The sequence below is a fragment of the Eumetopias jubatus genome, unplaced genomic scaffold, assembly GCF_037043125.1.
Source record: "Eumetopias jubatus isolate StellerSeaLion01/CBP00866 unplaced genomic scaffold, mEumJub1_p1.0 scaffold_17, whole genome shotgun sequence".
Taxonomy (NCBI): domain Eukaryota; kingdom Metazoa; phylum Chordata; class Mammalia; order Carnivora; family Otariidae; genus Eumetopias; species Eumetopias jubatus.
The window spans coordinates 58,523,448-58,542,002 of NW_028274823.1; the positions used below are offsets into that span (position 1 = coordinate 58,523,448).

The following is an 18,555-nucleotide window of genomic DNA, read 5'->3' on the forward strand; positions in this document are numbered from 1 at the left end:
GCCGAAGGCAGTCGCTTAACCAACTGAGCCACCCAGGCGCTCGAGCCTCTGTACTTTTTATTAAAAACACAAATCTCTTTTTCAGTTTATTTCTAGTTGACTGGCCAAATTTTTACTCAATTCACCAAATATTGATTTCAAATTTTTATTCTTCAAATTGGTTATGCAACAAAGTATTAAGCAAAGTGAATAAGCATCCTATTTATGAGTGTTTTAAGTCACCTAATTAAAAGCATTATATAACTATTTGAAATTGAAACTGACAATATTTATAAAAACTTCTTGTAACAAATATAGCTTCCTAAACTATGAGCAATCCTGTCCTCAATGAATAAATCTGACAGTGAGATTTGAGAACAGAACATTTTAATCATTCAAATAGCAAGCTCAGTATCATTTCAAATTCTTTATTATACATCATGGTTGCACAATTTGAGGCTGGTTAAACACAATTGTTTTCAAAATTTCTTCGAATATTTTCTAGATTACTACATGCAAGTGACCATGAAAATATTTGGCATCTTTAAATTTTGAAACTCTGAACAGGCACTTACATGAAGGAAAACATTACCATTCACAGATAGCCACATTTAAAATAGATGCTCCAGCACATGGTACATGGAACCTTTTGCCATTAAAGAAGTTGGTTACTGACCATTTTATCAAAGTGCCATAGTAGTAAACAAGTTTAAAGAAATGTAATTTGGGTTACTTAGCTTACTCATAAAGTAAGGTTAACTGACAAGACTTGCGCTGAAGTGTATAAAAAAATATTGGTACAAAAACCAGTGAACCCTAAGTGAAAGTAGTTTCACACAGCAGGCTTCATTTTAGTTCCTACACTCCACATTTAGTGTATCTGAGATCAGACCCTACACATATGAACAGACAACTAAAACCTTCTTTTTGGAACTTTGAACAAATGACTTGAATTTAGTGTTAACAAAATTTAAACAGAGTGGGTGAAATTACATTTGAGTTTGAACTAGCCAAAGTTCCAGTTTAACAAACATGAAATTGTCCAGATCTAGATAACTACATGCTTCACAGGTCCTCCTGAGTTCCCCATCCTCAAATATTCCCCTGGAAAGGGAAGAGAGTATTTGTGAAGGCAAGAAAATTATAATTTTATGTATGGGGTAAAAAGATGCCTTAAATTAAAAAAAAAATTCAAAGTAGTTACAGAAAAATTATCTAGTTGTAGCAAATTCGAAAATGCCAACAGAGTCAACTCTACATTGCAGAAAACATACAGTGGTACCTGCTGGATAGTAGTAGCAAAATAGTTACTTAATATGGCAAAAAAGAAAGATAGAAAGAAAAGAAATGAAAGAAAGAGAAAAGGAAGAGAAAGAGGGAGGAAGGGAGGAAGGGGCAAGCAAGCAGGCCACGGTGACATGCCACATAATCTCGGGGAAAAATTTTAACATTCACAAAACAGAAGACTTCAAAGAGGATACAATTCAGGAAGCCATGGAATGGTGGAATCAAAAGCACCTACAGTGAAACACTCCATATGTATTTCTCAAACACACATGTAGAAACAAATGTATTTCTCAAAAATACTGAGATGCCATGTTTTAAATCTTTGCAGGATTTAAGGCCCATTCAATTTTTCTATTTTTATTTGAACACGAAATACTTAATTTTTTGCATGTAGAGAAGAGGTAATTATTAGCATGAAAAAGGAGAAAAGTATTTATAATCAACATTACGAAGAAAAGCAAAATTACAAATACCAGCCTACTCACATGAAATCTTTAATGTTTATGCATATCTGAGTGCTTATTATCAGGTCAAAGTGTGCAGTAAAAAAAAAAAAAAAAACACAAAAAAGGAAGAAAAAACGGCAGCTTAAGAAAGTTCCAGTGTTTCAAAGAAAGCGCTTTTTTTAATGTATATACATGAAGAACATTTAGTTGTATCATAAAATAAATGCAGCACTGTAAGATAAAGGAAGACTATTATAAATGGAGTTTTGGCCTTTTCCCCCACTACAAGCTGCAACCATCTTTAACCTGCTGAACTTAATCTCAATGGATATAGGAGTTTTTTGTTTTTCTTTTTTTCTCCTATTCAGTTCACATTTCAGGCTGTTCAGCAGATGCCTGTGATTCTGGTGATTCAAATCGCTGGTGAAAGTTTGTTCTCTGTTTCCTCAATTTTTCAGGAGCTTTTCTCCATAAAATGATCTCCTAGTAAAACATATGCAAGACATCAACAAATTAACATTCTCATATTATGCCTTAAATCTTCACCATGGAAATAATGCCACTTCAATTTTAACTATAACAAAATTAGATTCTTCCCAACAAAAGCTGTTCTCTTTGCTGAGTGACCTACTTTCTTCCAGTTCTAATCTTGGACCACCCCTTCTGCCAGCCCTGCTTCCCTCTCATAAGCACCTATGCACACCAACACTGCCAATCCAATGTGGCACAAGATTCTAGCTATTACTGATTTCAAGAATTCCTAAAATTTGTCCTTGGTTTGCTATTTTGCCCTTATCCAAGTTCAAACCTTTGTCACTTCAACCTCAGACACTAAGAGCTTCTTGGTAGACAGCTCGGTCTCCAGTGCCTGAGGCCCCTTTCTAACCCACCCTTCCAATCACTACCGGATTTGGCTAAAACTCGGCTTCGACTGCACTTTAGTAGTTCTCAACACCTCTAGGATAAATCTCAGACCAGGCATTCAAGGTCCTTCATAACCTTTATCCAACTTACCAACATCACTCTGTTCCCTCACCAGCCAAACAGTTAACGCTCTCCTCCCAATGCATTCCAAATAAACCCGCCCTACAATTTCTCCTATATATTTTTTTCTTCAAATGCTTATTCCTCTGCCTATCCAAATCTTGTTCCAACCAATCCATCCTGAGATCTCTTTTAAATTCCTAAAATTAAAAAAAAACAATTCCTAAATTTGCTTTGTAAAGTCATGACAGGCTGCTTATGTTGGTTACCAAACATCCAAATGAATGCCGTGGGAAGCAATGTATTTATTCAATAAGGCTACAATATGTAACTGATTTGGAAACTGTAAAGTTTATATAATCTTTTTTTTAAGAGGGGGGAAGGGCAGAGGGAGAGGGAGAAAGAGAATCCCAAGCAGGCTCTACACCCAGAGCAGAGCCCAATGTGGGGCTCGATCTCACGACCCTGAGATCATGACCTGAGCTGAAATCAAGAGTCAGACACTTAACTGAGCCACCCAGGCGCCCCTATATAATCTATTTTGAGTTACAAATTATCTATTTTTAATTTTACAGCATTATGGCAATATCAACAGAAAAGGTTTTCTCTCTTCTAAATTGTCAAACTGTAATTTTAAGTTTTCTGTTAATTAGCTTTTATAATTTTTCTCTTTCCACACATATGCAATGTGAGGACCTTGAGGACAAACTACGTTTATAAAAGGTAGATTTTGTATTCTTCACAATACTCAGTGCAGAATAATTTCTAATTTAGTTTTGAGTACTCAATTGACATTCAAATATTTATTAATCTGGTTCATAATATAAAAGACCATTCCAATCACAATCTTCATTGAAAATTCACCAAAGGCTTTTGATTTTCAAATGAGAACTAGTTTTATGATAAACATTTTATATAAAAAAGTATTAGATTTGGGTCATCTCAGGTAAATTTACAACAGAATGGAAAACCAGAATCCATCAAGTTAATGAAATCATTCAAAGTGCTAACGGAAATCTACATCTGTTGATAAAGGAAAGATATTCGAGACACTCCTGAATGAAAAAGCAAATTAAAGAACAACACACATATGATCTAAATACACATATACAAGTTTGTCTGGAAAACTAATCACAATGGTGGTGGAATTTTTGTTAACCTGTTCTTTATTGCCTAATTTTTTTAACAAACAGTAGGTATTATTTTTATAAAAAAAACAAAACTTTCAAAAGAAAAATAAAAGCTCTGCCAAATTACAGCCCATTCTGGGGTCCTGCAAAATGACAGGGAAGAGATCTATCACAACACTATTCCATTCACACTTAAATTTCTTATCATAGAAACTCCCACTTGCTCAGTACTGTAAAGCTTAGAAAAGTGAGTGCTTTCCAGGTGTTTTTAGAACTGTCATAGAACAAAACATCAGCCTTGGTGGAACATCAGCCTTGGTGGCACCGTACCTGCTGCTTGAAGTACCTTCTGTCTTCCTCATCAACAAGGACTAGATTCAAAAAGTACCTTACTGAAAATTTTTTGTTCACATCTCTCATTGTTGGAGTTGGGTCATATCCCGCTAAAAATAGTCTTATTGGAATTGATTCACCTGAAAGAAAAACAATTTTCATTTAATTCTAAAGATGAAAATATGGTCACATAACACCTAGAACTAAGCATTATAGAGAAGACACTAACACTTTAGTTCTTCATGAGATGGCAGCTTAACAAAAACCTTATTTAAAAATTTTTTCTTAAAGATTTTATTTATTTGTCAGAGAAAGAGAGAGCGAGCGAGCACAAGCAAGGGGAGCTGCAGGCAGAGGGAGAAGCAGGTTCCCCGCTGAGCAAGGAGCCAGATGCGTGGCTCCATCCTGGAACCTTGGGATTGCGACCTGAGCCGAAGGCAGACGCTTAACCAACTGAGCCACTCAGGCACCCCATAACAAAAACTTTAGACCAGGGTTTCTCAGCCTTAGCACTACTGACATTTTGGGCCAATAATTCTTCATTGTGGTTAAGTTCTATTAACTGCAAGAGGTTTAGCTGCATCCCTGGCCTCTATTCACCAGATATCAGCAGCATTCCCCAAGAGTGGCAACCAAAAATAACTCCAAGCAACAACAAATGTCCAGGGGGTGGTGGGTGGAGCAAAACTGCCCCTAGATGAGAACCACTGCTCTAGAGTCAGAATGCCTGGATTCAGATGCCAACTCTACAACTTACTGGCTGTGTGACCTTGGTCAAATCACTTAACCATTTTGTTTCAAGTTCCTTATCTGTGAAATGGAAAACAGCAATAATATCCATCTTGTAGAGATTTGTAAGGACTATATGAGTCAATATATGTAAAAAGCTTAGAATAGTGCCAGCAGGTAAGTGCTGTTTTCATGAAGTTTACCATAATTTCTAATCATGTGTGTAAGTTCTTCAATACTTATTAACTAATTCATCCAAAGCAACAAACATGTTCCGAATGATGATTATTCCTTCGTTACCAAAAAGACTACTATTCAGATTCGCATGGCTTCTTTCTTAAGGGTAATTATTTGCATATTGTTTTGAATCTTTTATATGTAATACTTTTCTTATGCACATCCATTTCCTGAAAGATATATGATCCACTACTTTACATAAAACTTTGTGGCTGCTGAAATTTTACAAAGTAATGTTGCCTAACAGGAGTGTATGTACACACACACACACACACACACACACATACACACACACAGGTCTTAAAGTTAGAAAGACCTGGGCTCAAATCCAATTCTGCAATGATTAGCTATTAAAGGAAACCAGATTATGTCACCACAAAATCTGCCTCTTTGACATAAAAATTATTTTGAGCTGAAGGGAATAATGAAGCAGCAAAGAACAGAAAAGGCTCCCCATTTTCTGCCTAAAGGCAGGCTATAACTTCTCCCTTTAATGAAGATAGTCTTATCAGCCCAGGGATGGCTGATCAGGAATGAGCAAACAAACCTTACTCCATTTGTTTCCTCCCTTAGATTTATTTACCTTCACACAGCTTGCCACACCCCTGGAGAAGCCTGCAACTACTTTCCTTTTTCCAGTTAGATCTCGAAATTTATTGTTCTTTTGATGCTATATATGCTGAAATTCTAAGCCACTGTTTTGAGTTATTTTTTGTTGAGGTTTTTCCTGCATGATGTGCACTGCACACATTAATAAACTTTTTTTTCCTTTATTAATCTGTCCTTCTGAGAGTCCCAGCTGAAAATCTAAGATGGGTAGAGGTAAAGTTCTGCCTCCCCTACACTTTAACAAGTTTTTTAACCTCTTTGTATCTGTTTAATCTGTAGAATAAGATACCATCACCTAACTCAAAGGAAACATTGGAGCACCTCAGAGTACAATGCCTCATCTATAGTTGGCACTCAGTAAATGATAACTACTTTTTGAAATAATTACTAACCGAATGAGAAAAAGCCAAAGATATAGATGTAAAATGATAAATACTGAGGTACCTGGCTGGCTCAGTAAGTAGAGCATGTGACTTTTTTTTTTTTTTAAGATTTTATTTATTTATTTGACAAGGGAGACAGAGAACACAAACAGGGAGAGTGGCAGGCAGAGAGAGAGAGGAAGCAGGCTCCCCATTGAGCAGAGAGCCTGACGTCAGTCTGGATCCTGGAACCCTGGGATCATGACTTGAGCTGAAGGCAGACGCTTAACTGACTGAGCCACCCAGGAGTCCTGAACATGTGACTCTTGATCTCAGGGTTGTAAATTCGAGCCCCTTGTTGGGTATATAGATTACTCAAAAAAAATTAAAAATCTTTAAAAAGGTAAAATTATAAATACTGGCTTTATTATCTTGGATACTGAAGATAATAATGGAACTGCTTGTTTTCTTGGGAGCTATAAGGATTACAGAATCCCACAGAAATTAATGCTCAGCTAAACAGCACCTTGTATTCAGCATGAGTAAAAAAGACTTACCAAGATAAACTATCATAACAGAAGACAATCAAAATATTACAAATTCAGAATTAGATAAGAGATAATATATAAATGTCTCTTCTAAATACTAAAGATTTTTTCTTTCTTTTTCTTTCTTTCTCTCTCTCTCTTTCTTTTTTTTTTAAGTAGGCTCCACGCGCAGCATGGAGCCCAGTGCCAGCCTTGAACTCACAACCCTGAGATCAAGACCTGAGCTAAGATCAAGACACAGAGGCTTAACCAACTGAGCCACCCATGTGCCCCTAAATACTAAAATTTAAACTGCGTAAAAAATTAAACCTTATTTCAGACTAGGAAGTACTATTACAGTCTTTCAGTATCTATACAAAGACGATCTTAAAAACATCATCATCAGAACCACTTTAAGAATTCACAAATACTTTTACACTGCATAAACACTTTCAAACTAAACTGCCATGAACAAAGCTTTGTGCAGTGGCAGTATCGTAGCCAATGAGGTTTATCCGAGGCACGATTATTGCTAATTAAACTGCCATGAACACTGCCGTTTATACTACCTATCACACAAAAGAAGTAAATGAAAAGTATGTTACCTTTTACTGGTGCACCATCCATTATTTCATATTTAGCAATTGTTTCTGTTTCTGTGGTGGTACTGGGTCCTAGCACAATAATGTAAACGATGTTAAAAATAATAATGTAAATGACATTAAGTTAAATATTTCCAAAATACAATTTCCAACCTTATATCTTATTTTGCAACTACATTATTTTAGTATTAATTTATCTTCCCATTTTGTGAAAATCATTTTTTTCTATTTCTTGATCTACACTTAACATACTTATCACTTGACTGAATGTTTCACTCTCTTCTTACCATATATATAGTTCAGAATCTTCTCCATAGAGTTCCTTCTATCATTTCTAGTATCTGCTAAAATAGAAACTAGCAATACACATAAGAAATAACCACTGTCATGCTAGTTTTCTCTGCAACATTCAAACTGTCTTCTTTCAGAGTTAGTTAACTCTAACTTGGAGAAAACATCAAACTGAGTACTTGATTGACATAGTTCTTTTAAGTTTGGATGTTCATCTAATAAGAGATTATTTGACCCCAGACATCTGTAAAAAGTCAATGATATGATAAATGAAAAAAGTATATCAAAACATACATTAATGATCCCAATGCTGTAAAACATATAATATGCAAAGACAATTAAACTCTGTTCTGAATTGATTATAATTATATAATCTGCCCTTAACATGGTTTCCTTGGTTCTAAGATTTGCAAGTTTTACTATATATAATATATAAAAAATAATCCAAACAGATTATTTTTTATTTAAACTTTTCTAGAATCAACACAATTTTTAACCAGAAAAAATGTTTAATTTCTTTTAAACAAGAAAAAGGAGAGAGGAAGGAAAGATGGCGGAGGAGTAGGGGACCCTATTTCAACTGGTCCCCAGAATTGAGCTGGGTATCTACCAGACAACTATGAGCACCCACGAAACCGGCCTGAGACGTAGGAAGATCTGGAGCTCTACAAACTGAATATCGCAGGCGGTTGGTTTTGAGGTAGGAAGTGGGGAGCCCTGATTCAGCGGACAGGTATCCAAGGATAAACGGCAGCAGGAGGGTGCCTGGCCGTGGGGATCCTACACCGCCGGTGAGCGACAGCCTGGCGCGCTGGGGATGGGGTACAGACTCACAGACCGGTAGTGGCAGGGAAAGGACTTTAGGGCAGCCCCCGGTGCGGAAACCCGGAGCGGTGGGGTCCAGCGAGCGATCTGGGGGCAGCTGGCGGTTTTAGAAGCACAAAGGTCAGAGACGTGCCCCGACCTGGAGGCAGGACTGGGAGCGCTGCGGAGGGGTGCACAATCCAGGACTCTGCAGTTTATAGCAGCACAGACAGAAACGGAGACAGTGTGGCCTGGAGAGCTCACTGAAGAACAGACTGCGGTCTCTGCTCTGAGGCAGAGGGTTGGAAACAGTCTCTTCTCTGATTCGCGAAGAGATGCGGAAAGCCGCCAGAGAACAAAAGCCCCAAAAACTGATTCCCGCTGAGCCCATCCCCCGCCACAGGGGGGCAGGGCAACTTCGCCCAAACAGGGTTGCCTGAGTAACAGTGCCGCAGGCCCCTCCCGCAGAAAACCGGCTGGGAAAACAAGAGGCCAGCAACCCTAAGGTCCCAAGAAAAGAGGTGCATCTTGCTTGGGTTCTGGTCAATAATTTGGACTCTATGCATTCCCTCAAACACCCATCAACAGAATGACTAGGAGGATGAACCCCCAAAATAGAAAAGACTCAGAGATTATGACTTATGCCACAGATTTACAAATGGATGCAGATATAACCAAGATGTCCGAGATGGAATTTAGGCTAGCAATTGTGAAGACAATGGCTAGAATGGAGAAATCAATTAATGGCAACATAGAGTCTCTAAGGACAGAAATGAAAGCTGAATTAGCAGAACTTAAAAATGCTATAAATGAGATCCAATCCAATCTAGGTAATCTAACAGCTAGGGTAAGTGAGGCAGAAGGACGAATAAGGGACCTGGAAGACAATATAATAGATAAAAAGGGAAAAGAGGCCAGGGAAAACAACTCAGAATCCATGAAAATAGAATCAGAGAAATAAGTGACACCATGAAGCATTCCAATGTCAGAATAATTGGAATCCCGGAGGGAGTGGAAAGAGAGAGAGGACTAGAAGATGTATTTGAGCAAATCATGCTGAGAATTTCCCTAATCTGGGGAATGAAACAAACATTTGCTTCCTAGAGGCAGAGAGGACCCCTCCCAAGATCAAGGAAAACAGGCCAACACCCCGGCATGTAACAGTAAAACTTGCAAATCTTAGAACCAAGGAAACCATCTTAAGGGCAATTAGGGGGAAGAGATTCCTTACGTACAAAGGGAGGAACATCAGAATAACGTCAGACCTATCCACAGAGACCTGGCAAGCCAGAAAGGCCTGGCAAGACATATTCAGGGTACTAAATGAGAAGAACATGCAGCCAAGAATACTTTATCCGGCAAGGCTGTCATTTAGAATGGATGGAGAGATGCAGAGCTTCCACAACCGACAGAAACTGAAAGAATATGTGACCACTAAGCCGGCCCTGCAAGAAATATTAAGGGGGGGTTCTATAAAAGGAGAAAGCCCCCCAGAGTGATATATAAAAGAAATTTACAGGGACAATCTATAAAAACAACAGGCAACATGATGACAATTCATATCTTTCAATAATCACGCTCAAGGTGAATGGCCTAAATGCTCCCATAAAACAGCACAGGGTTGCAGATTGGATAAAAAGACAGGACCCATCCATATGCTGCCTATGAGAGACTCATGTTGAACCTAAAGATACATCCAGACTGAAAGTGAAGGGATGGAGATCCATCTTCCATGCCAGCGGACCTCAAAAGAAAGCTGGGATAGCAATTCTTATATCAGACAAATTAGATTGTAAACTAAAGTCCGTAATTAGAGACACAGAAGGACACTATATCATTTTTTTTGACACTATATCATTCTTAAAGGGTCTATCCAACAAGAAGATCTAACAACTGTAAATATCTACGCCCCCAACATGGGAGCAGCCATCTACATAAGCCAACTGTTAACCAAAATAAAGAGTCATACTGATAATAATACATTAATTGTAGGAGACCTCAATACTCTACTCTCAGCAATGGACAGATCATCTAAGCAGAAAATCAACAAGGAAACAGGAGCTTTGAATGATACACTGGACCAGATGGACCTCATAGATATTTACAGAACATTCCACCCTAAAACAAGAGAATACTCATTCTTCTTGAGCGCACATGGAACTTTCTCCAGAATAGACCACATACTGGGTCACAAATCAGGTCTCAACTGATACCAAAAGATTGAGATTATTCCCTGCATATTCTCAGACCACAATGCTTTAAAACTGGAACTCAATCACAAGAAAAAATTTGGCAGAAATTCAAACACTTGGAAGCTAAAGACCACTCTGCTCAAGAATGTTTGGGTCAACCAGGAAATCAAAGAACTCAAACAATTCATGGAAATCAATGAGAACGAAAACACATCGGTCCAAAACCTATGGGATACTGCAAAGGCGGTCCCAACGGGGAAATACACAGCCATCCAAGCCTCACTCAAAAAAATAGAAAAATCCCAAATTCACCAACTAACTCTACACCTTAAAGAACTAGAGAAAAAGCAACAAACGATGCCTAAGCCACGCATTAGAAGAGAAATAGTTAAAATTAAAGCAGAAATCAATGAATTAGAAACCAGAAACACAGTAGATCAGGTCAACGAAACTAGAAGTTGGTTCTTTGAAAGAATTAATAAGATCAATAAACCACTGGCCAGACTTATCCAAAAGAAAAGAGAAAGGACCCAAATTAATAGACTTATGAATGAAAGGGGAGAGATCACAACTAACACCAAGAATATAGAAACAATTATTAGAAATTATTATCAACAACTATATGCCAATAAACTGAGCAATCTGGATGAAATGGAGGCCTTCCTGGAAACCTATAAGCTGCCAAGACTGAAACGGGAAGAAACTGACAACCTGAATAGGCCAATAACCAGTAACGAGATTGAACCAATGATCAAAAACCTCCCAAAAAACAGGAGTTCAGGGCCTGATGGATTACCTGGGGAATTCTACCAAACATTCAAAGAAGAAATAATACCTATTCTACTGAAGCTGTTTCAAAAAATAGAAACAGAAGGAAAACTTCCAAACTCATTCTATGAAGCCAGCATTACCCTAATCCCCAAACCAGGCAAAGACCCCATCAAAAAGGAGAATTTCAGACCGATATCCCTGATGAATATGGATTCCAAAATCCTCAACAAAATCCTAGCTAATAGGATCCAACAATACAAAGAACCATCCACCACGACCAAGTGGGATTTACCCCCAGGATGCAAGGGTGGTTCAACATTTGCAAATCAATCAATGGGACAGAACACATTAATAAAAGGAGGAAGAAGTACCATATGGTCCTCTCAATCGATGCAGAAAAGCATTTGACAAAATACAACATCCTTTCCTGATTAAAACTCGTCAGAGTATAAGGATGAGGGAACATTCCTCAAGTTCATAAAATCCACCTATGAAAAACCCACAGCGAATATCATCCTCAATGGGGAAAAGCTGAGAGCCTTTCCCTTAAGATCAGGAACACGTCAAGGATGCCCACTCTCGCCACTATTGTTCAACATAGTACTAGAAGTCCTAGCAACAGCAATCAGACAACAAAAAGAAATAAAAGGTATTCACATTGGCAAAGAAGAAGTCAAACTCTCTCTTTTCACAGACAATATGATATTTTATGTGGAAAACCCAAAAGACTCCACCCCCAAATTACTAGAACTCATACAGCAATTCAGTAATGTGGCAGGATACAAAATCAATGCACAGAAATCAGTTGCTTTCTTATACACTAACAATACAACTGTAGAAAGAGAAATTAAAGAAACGATTCCATTTACAATAGCACCAAAAACCATAAGATACCTCGGAATAAACCTAGCCAAAGAGGTAAAGGATCTACAGGAACTACAGAACACTCATGAAAGGATCTCCAGGAACTACAGAACACTCATGAAAGAAATTGAAGAAGACACAAAAAGATGGAAAAATATTCCATGCTCATGGATCGGAAGAATAAACATTGTTAAAATGTCTATGCTACCCAGAGCAACCTTCAATGCCATCCTGATCAAAATTCCAATGACATTTTTCAAAGTGCTGGAACAAACAATCCTAAAATTTGTATGGAATCAGAAAAGACCCCGAATCGCCAAGAAAATGTCAAAAAAGAAAAACAAAGCTGGGAGCATCACGTTGCCCAATTTCAAGCTATATTACAAAGCTGTGATCACTAAGACAGCATGGTACTGGCACAAAAACTGACATATAGACCAATGGAACAGAACAGAGAACCCAGATATGGACCCTCAACTCTACGGTCAAATAATCTTTGACAAAGCAGGAAAAAATATGCAATGGAAAAAAGACAGTCTCTTCAATAAATGGTGCTGGGAAAATTGGACAGCCACATGCAGAAGAATGAAACTCGACCATTCTCTAACACCATTCACAAAGATAAACTCAAAGTGGATGAAAGACCTCAATGTGAGACAGGAATCCATCAAAATCCTAGAGGAGAACATAGGCAGTAACCTCTCTGACATCGCCCACATCAACTTCTTTCAAGTACATCTCCAAAAGCTAGTGAAACAAAAGCAAAAATGAACTTTTGGGACTTCATCATGATAAAAAGCTTCTGCACAGCAAAGGCAACAGTCAACAAAACAAAGAGGCAACCCACAGAATGGGAGAAGATATTTGCAAATGACACTACAGACAAAGGGCTGGTATCCAAGATCTATAAAGAACTTCTCAAACTCAACTCCCAAAAAACAAATAATCAAGTAAAAAAGTGGGCAGAACATATGAAAAGACACTTCTCTGAATAAGACATTCAAATGGCTAACAGACACATGAAAAACGTTCATCATCATTAGCCATCAGGGAAATTCAAATCAAAACCACGTTGAGATATCACCTTACACCAGTCAGAATGGCAAAAATGGACGGGGGAAAGAAACAACAAATGTTGGAGAGGTTGTGGAGAAAGGGGAACCCTCTTACACTGTTGGTGGGAATGCAAGTTGGTACAGCCACTTTGGGAAACAGTGTGGAGGTTCCTCAAAAAGTTAAAAATAGAGCTACGCTATGACCCAGCAATTGTACTCCTGGGTATTTACCCCAAAGACACAGATGTAGTGAAAAGAAGGGCCATATGCACCCCAATGTTCATAGCAGCAATGTCTGCAATAGCCAAACTGTGGAAAGAGCCGAGATGCCCTTCAACAGATGAATGGATAAAGAAGATGTGGTCCATATATACAATGGAATATTACTCAGCCATTAGAAAGGATGAATACCCAAGTTTTACATCAACATGGATGGGACTGGAGGAGATTATGCTAAGTGAAATAAGTCAAGCAGAGAAAGTCAATTATCATATGGTTTCACTTATTTGTGGAACATAAGGAATAGTATGGAGGACATTAGGAGAAGGAAGGGAAAAATGAAGGGGGGGAATTAGAGGAGGAGATGAACCATGAGACACTATGGACTCTGAGGGTTTTGGGGGGGATGAAGGGGGGGTTGGATAGCCCGGTGACGGGTATTAAGGAGGGCAGGTACTGCATGGAGCACCCGGTGTTATAGGAAAACAATGGATCGTGGATCACCACATCAAAAACTAATGATGTATTGTATGGTGTCTAACATAACATAATAAAATTTTTTAAAAAATGCGAAAAAAAAAAAAGAAAAAGGAACCTGACATTTGATTTTAATATCTTTAAATCCCTTAAAACTTTTATTAGCAGGTGAAAATGGAGATTAAGAAATCACAGATGATTCTAATTATGATTCCAATTATAAATTCTTAAAGAGTGTTGCCTAAAATTATTTTCAGCAAAAATCCAACAAATGAGACAAATTAAATCTATACACTAATTAAAATTAAAAAGCAATTATAAATAAATCTGGGGCAAATGGTCAGCCATCTGGAAAAAACTAAAGTTGAATCCATATCAAGACAAATTCCGAAGAAATTAAAAATTTAAACAAAATCCCCAGATTATATTATTTTAGGAGAATCAAGCACAGAAAATTACTTTTAGAACATCAGTGTGAAAAAGGCCTTTCTGTGGCATAAAACCTAGAGTCTATAAAAGGAAAAACTGGTAAATTTGACTACACAAAAAGAACTACATGGCAAAAGCCATCATTAGCAAGACAAATTAAGGAAATTTTTGCTGCATTCATTCATTTAGAAGGATTTTATTTATTTATTTGACAGAGAAAGCAAGCAAGAGAGCATAACCAGGGAGAGCAGCAGAGGGAGAGGGAGAAGCAGGGAGCCCAACCATGGGGCTCAATCCCAGGACCCCTGGATCATGACCTGAGCCAAAGGCAGATGCTTAATCAACTGAGTCACCCAGGTGCCCCTTTTGCTGCTTTTAATACAGGAAAAGGAATTGATTTCCCTAATATATAAAGAGTTTCTACAAATCAGTAAGGAAAGACTAATAATCCAAAAGAGATGGAACATAGGATATAGATAGGCAGTGTTTATAGAAAAGAAATAAAAATAGCTTTTATACACATGAAAAGATGCTTACCCTCATTCAGAATGAAAAAACTAAATTAAAACTACAACGAGGAACTTTCTCTCCCTACTCATCAGATCAGCTAAAAATTTTCTAATGTTGTATTGGTAAGAATAGGAGGAAAAGGGGCAACTGGGTGTCTCAGTCAGTTAAGCGTCTGCCTTCGGCTCAGGTCATGATCCCAGGGTCCTTGTCAGGCTCTCTGCTCAGTGGGGAGTCTGCTTCTCCCTCTCCCTCTGCCCCATCCCCCTCCTCATACTCTCTCTCTAGCTCACTCAAATAAATAAATAAAATCTTTAAAAAAAAAAAGAATAAGAGGAAAAAGAGGCATTCTTCTACATTCCTTGCTGGTAATAATACAAATTGATACAACCCCTAAAGAGGATAAACTGATACGTATCAAAATTACAAATGAATATACTCTTTGAAATAACAATTCTACTTTTAAGATTTTTATCTCCCACACACACCTGCACACATACAAAATGACATTAAGTTTAGCACTGTGTGGAATAGCAAGTGACTGGAAACAACCTGTAGCAGACTGGTTAAATTCTAGTATATCCATAGAAAGGAATACTATAAAAAAGATGAGGAAGTACTCTACACATTGATATGGAAAGATCTCTAAGACATATTAAGTGAAAAAGCAAAATATATATTGTACATAAACATTTAACTTAAAAGCAGGGGGAAGGGTATAATATAAAGGTAGTTATTGTATATGTATAAATATCAAGAAGCATTTTAAAACTTATAAACATATGGGCGCCTGGGTGGCTCAGCCGGTTAAGCGTCTGCCTTCAGCCCAGGTCATGATCCCAGGGTCCTGGGATCGAGTCCCGCATCGGGCTCCCTGCTCTGTGGGGAGCCTGCTTCTCCCTCTCCCACTCCCCCTGCTTGTGTTCCTGCTCTCGCTATCTCTCTATCAAATAAATAAATAAAATCTTAAAAAAAATAAAAACTTATAAACATATGACCTATGAGTAGCTGGAGTACACAAATAGGACACTTTTTACTATATAGTCTTTTACACTTTATTTTTGAACCATGTGAATGTGTAACCTATTCAAAAATTAATTTTTAAGAAAGCACAAATATTAAGCAATATTAAGTATCAAAGTTAGTATCCAGTATGTATATTTATTGTATATCTAAACAATATTTTAAGATTTAAAAATTTTTTAAAACAGGTATTTTAATTCAAATACTCTTTTTAACTTACCAATTCCTGTGATCTCTTTTTTGATCAGTTGCAACTCCATATGTTGGATTTTTATTCTTACTAATAAAAAGTAAATTTTTCCAACAATCACATCCTTTAGATGATACCTTTGGGGAAAGAACATACCTCATTTACCAAGTATCAGTTTAAAAAAACAATCAAAAAGGGGCACCTGAGAGGTGCAGTCGGTTAAGTGTCTGACTTGGATTCAACTCAGGTCTCAATCTCAGGGTTGTGAGACTGAACCCCATGTTAGGCTCTATGCTCAGTGCAGAGTCTGCTTTGGATTCTCTCTTCCTCTCCCCCTTCCCCTCCCGCTCATTCTCGCTCTCTCTCTCTCATCTGTCTCTAAAATAAATAAATATTAAAAAAAAAAGAGAGTGAAATATGTCCTGAAAGGCTTTAGTAGACCTCTTTATGTCAGACATCTTTATGACAGTAACTATTTAAGAATACCATTTTGGGGGCAGATGGGTGGCTCAGTTGGTCAAGCGTCTGCCTTCAGCTCAGGTTATGATCTCAGGGTCCTGGGATCAAGCCCTGTGTGTGGCTTCCCATTCAGCGGGGAGTCTGCTCCTCTCCCTCTGTCCCTCCCTCTGCTTTTGCTGTCTCTCAAATAAATAAAATCTTTTTAAAAAATACCATTTTGGCTAGTCATATTATTTAATGTTTTTTTTTCAAAAAAGTATTCACCACTTTGCTATAAAAATAGGAATCAAGCTTTAACTTGACCATCAATACACCTCAAAGGGAAGAATTAGCCTGATTAACTGTGGGTCCTTTACTTAGAAGTTAGAGTCCAAAGAACTTAAGCAGAGAAAATTAAGATTGTTATGCCTGCAATATTTATTTGGTGTATAAAGATGTTTCTGAACATTAAAACTCTACACAAGAGTTTAGTGTCCTTATTACTCTAAGTGCTAGAGTAGTGCAGCTAACAAAGCACTTGCCCACAAAGAGACATTCCACAGGCTGAGTTTGTTGCTATGATATCTAATCATCAAAGTCCTTTCCCAATTACTCTGGAATGACGTGCTAATAAATCTGGAAATTACTACAATCCCCAGAGGGCTTTTCAACCTTCTCCCAGGTTTGAATCTCAAAATAATATCCCAGGAGTTGATCAATGTATTATGCTGGCCTGAAGGGAGGCTTCCAGTGACAAAGTTTTAGGTCCTAAACAATTTGATAATTTTATTAACAATATAATTTAAGACTCTGAAGGCATGTTTATATCACATTTTTAGTAATATAAATTGGTGAGTGACAAGTCATGTAACAGAAGAACACACAGGAAGGGGATAAAAGAATATACATCCATTTCTTCAACAAATAAACTTTAGTGGAAAAAAATAAGGGGGAAACTTACAATAAATTAAAAGAAATTTAAGAGTCAAACAACCAAATGCAATGTGTCCGGATGCCCTGGATTTGAACAAATCTTGTTTGGATACTGATGTGAATAAACCATGTAGGTGAAAAAAGACATTTTATGAGATAATCAAGGAAATGTGAACATTGACTGGATATGTACAGGTATTAAGAAATTATTAATATTTTTAAATATAACAGTATTATATTTAAAATAATACACAATTTTTATGGATGAAGTTCTATGTCTGGAATTGGCTTCAATATAATCTGTTGGGAGTGTGGGGCTGGATCCAGGTAAAACAGATCTGACCGTATACTGACAAGTACTGGAGCTGGGCGCTGGGTACCTGAGGATTCACTGTACTGCTCATACACTTTGGTCTATGCTTGAATTTTTCCATAATAAAGTTTAAAAAGGTATTCAACAATAAGCAAAGCAGGAGCCTATTTCTGTAAAAATACATTATATAAACATAATATATACCTTTCCCTCTCTTGTGAAAAGATATGCAAGAGATCTTATGATTAAGCGGTAAAACAAAAAATAAAAAAATTAAAAATGTGATCTTTTTACACTGCCAAAATTTTCTTATTTATTTTTTTTTAAGATTTTATTTAATTATTTATTTGAGAGAGAGAGACAGAGATAAAACACAAGTGGAGAGGAGAGGGAGAAGCAGGCTCCCTGCTGATCAGGGAGCTGGACACGGGGCTTGATCCCAGGACCCTGGGATCATGACCTGAGCCGAAGGCAGACGCTTAACTGACTGAGCCACCCAGGCGCCCCTACATTGCCAAAATTTTCAATAATGAAAATGTACTGCTTATGTAGGCAGAAAAAAGCATTTTTGTTCAGTTTTAAAGAAATGACTAAGCTAAAGTTATACCAACCCAGTAAGGAAAATTTTTACAGACAGAAGGGATTAGTTGCCTTCTGAGATGGTAAGATCCCCTACAAAAAATGACCAAGCAGAGACTTACTAGGAATTGAATATGAAAGACACCTACACTGAGTCAAGAAGATAGTTTTTCTGCTCAGAGATTTCGTTGGGCTGTTAACATCAAATTAATGTCAGTTCTATCCCTACTCTGACCAATTTACAA

The 18,555-nt window shown here is 37.4% G+C and overlaps 1 protein-coding gene and 1 non-coding gene across 3 annotated transcripts in view; one reads left to right on the forward strand and one right to left on the reverse strand.

The window, feature by feature from the left end:
- Window positions 1–391: 391 nt before the first annotated feature.
- The window catches only part of VPS26A (VPS26 retromer complex component A), a 37,954-nt gene continuing 19,790 nt past the window's right edge, over window positions 392–18,555 (reverse strand). For both annotated transcript variants that reach the window (XM_028109710.1, XM_028109709.1), the window contains exons 6-9: window positions 16,078–16,184; window positions 7,229–7,297; window positions 4,157–4,299; window positions 392–2,195 (exon numbers count right to left, since the gene is read on the reverse strand). In XM_028109710.1, coding sequence (XP_027965511.1) covers window positions 2,082–2,195; window positions 4,157–4,299; window positions 7,229–7,297; window positions 16,078–16,184 — 433 coding nt within the window. In that variant the 3' untranslated portion in view covers window positions 392–2,081. The remainder of the gene's footprint in view (window positions 2,196–4,156; window positions 4,300–7,228; window positions 7,298–16,077; window positions 16,185–18,555) is intronic.
- LOC114214235 (U4 spliceosomal RNA) lies at window positions 7,099–7,240 on the forward strand. The gene has a single exon (XR_003610362.1). It is a non-coding gene; the product is annotated as a U4 spliceosomal RNA (small nuclear RNA).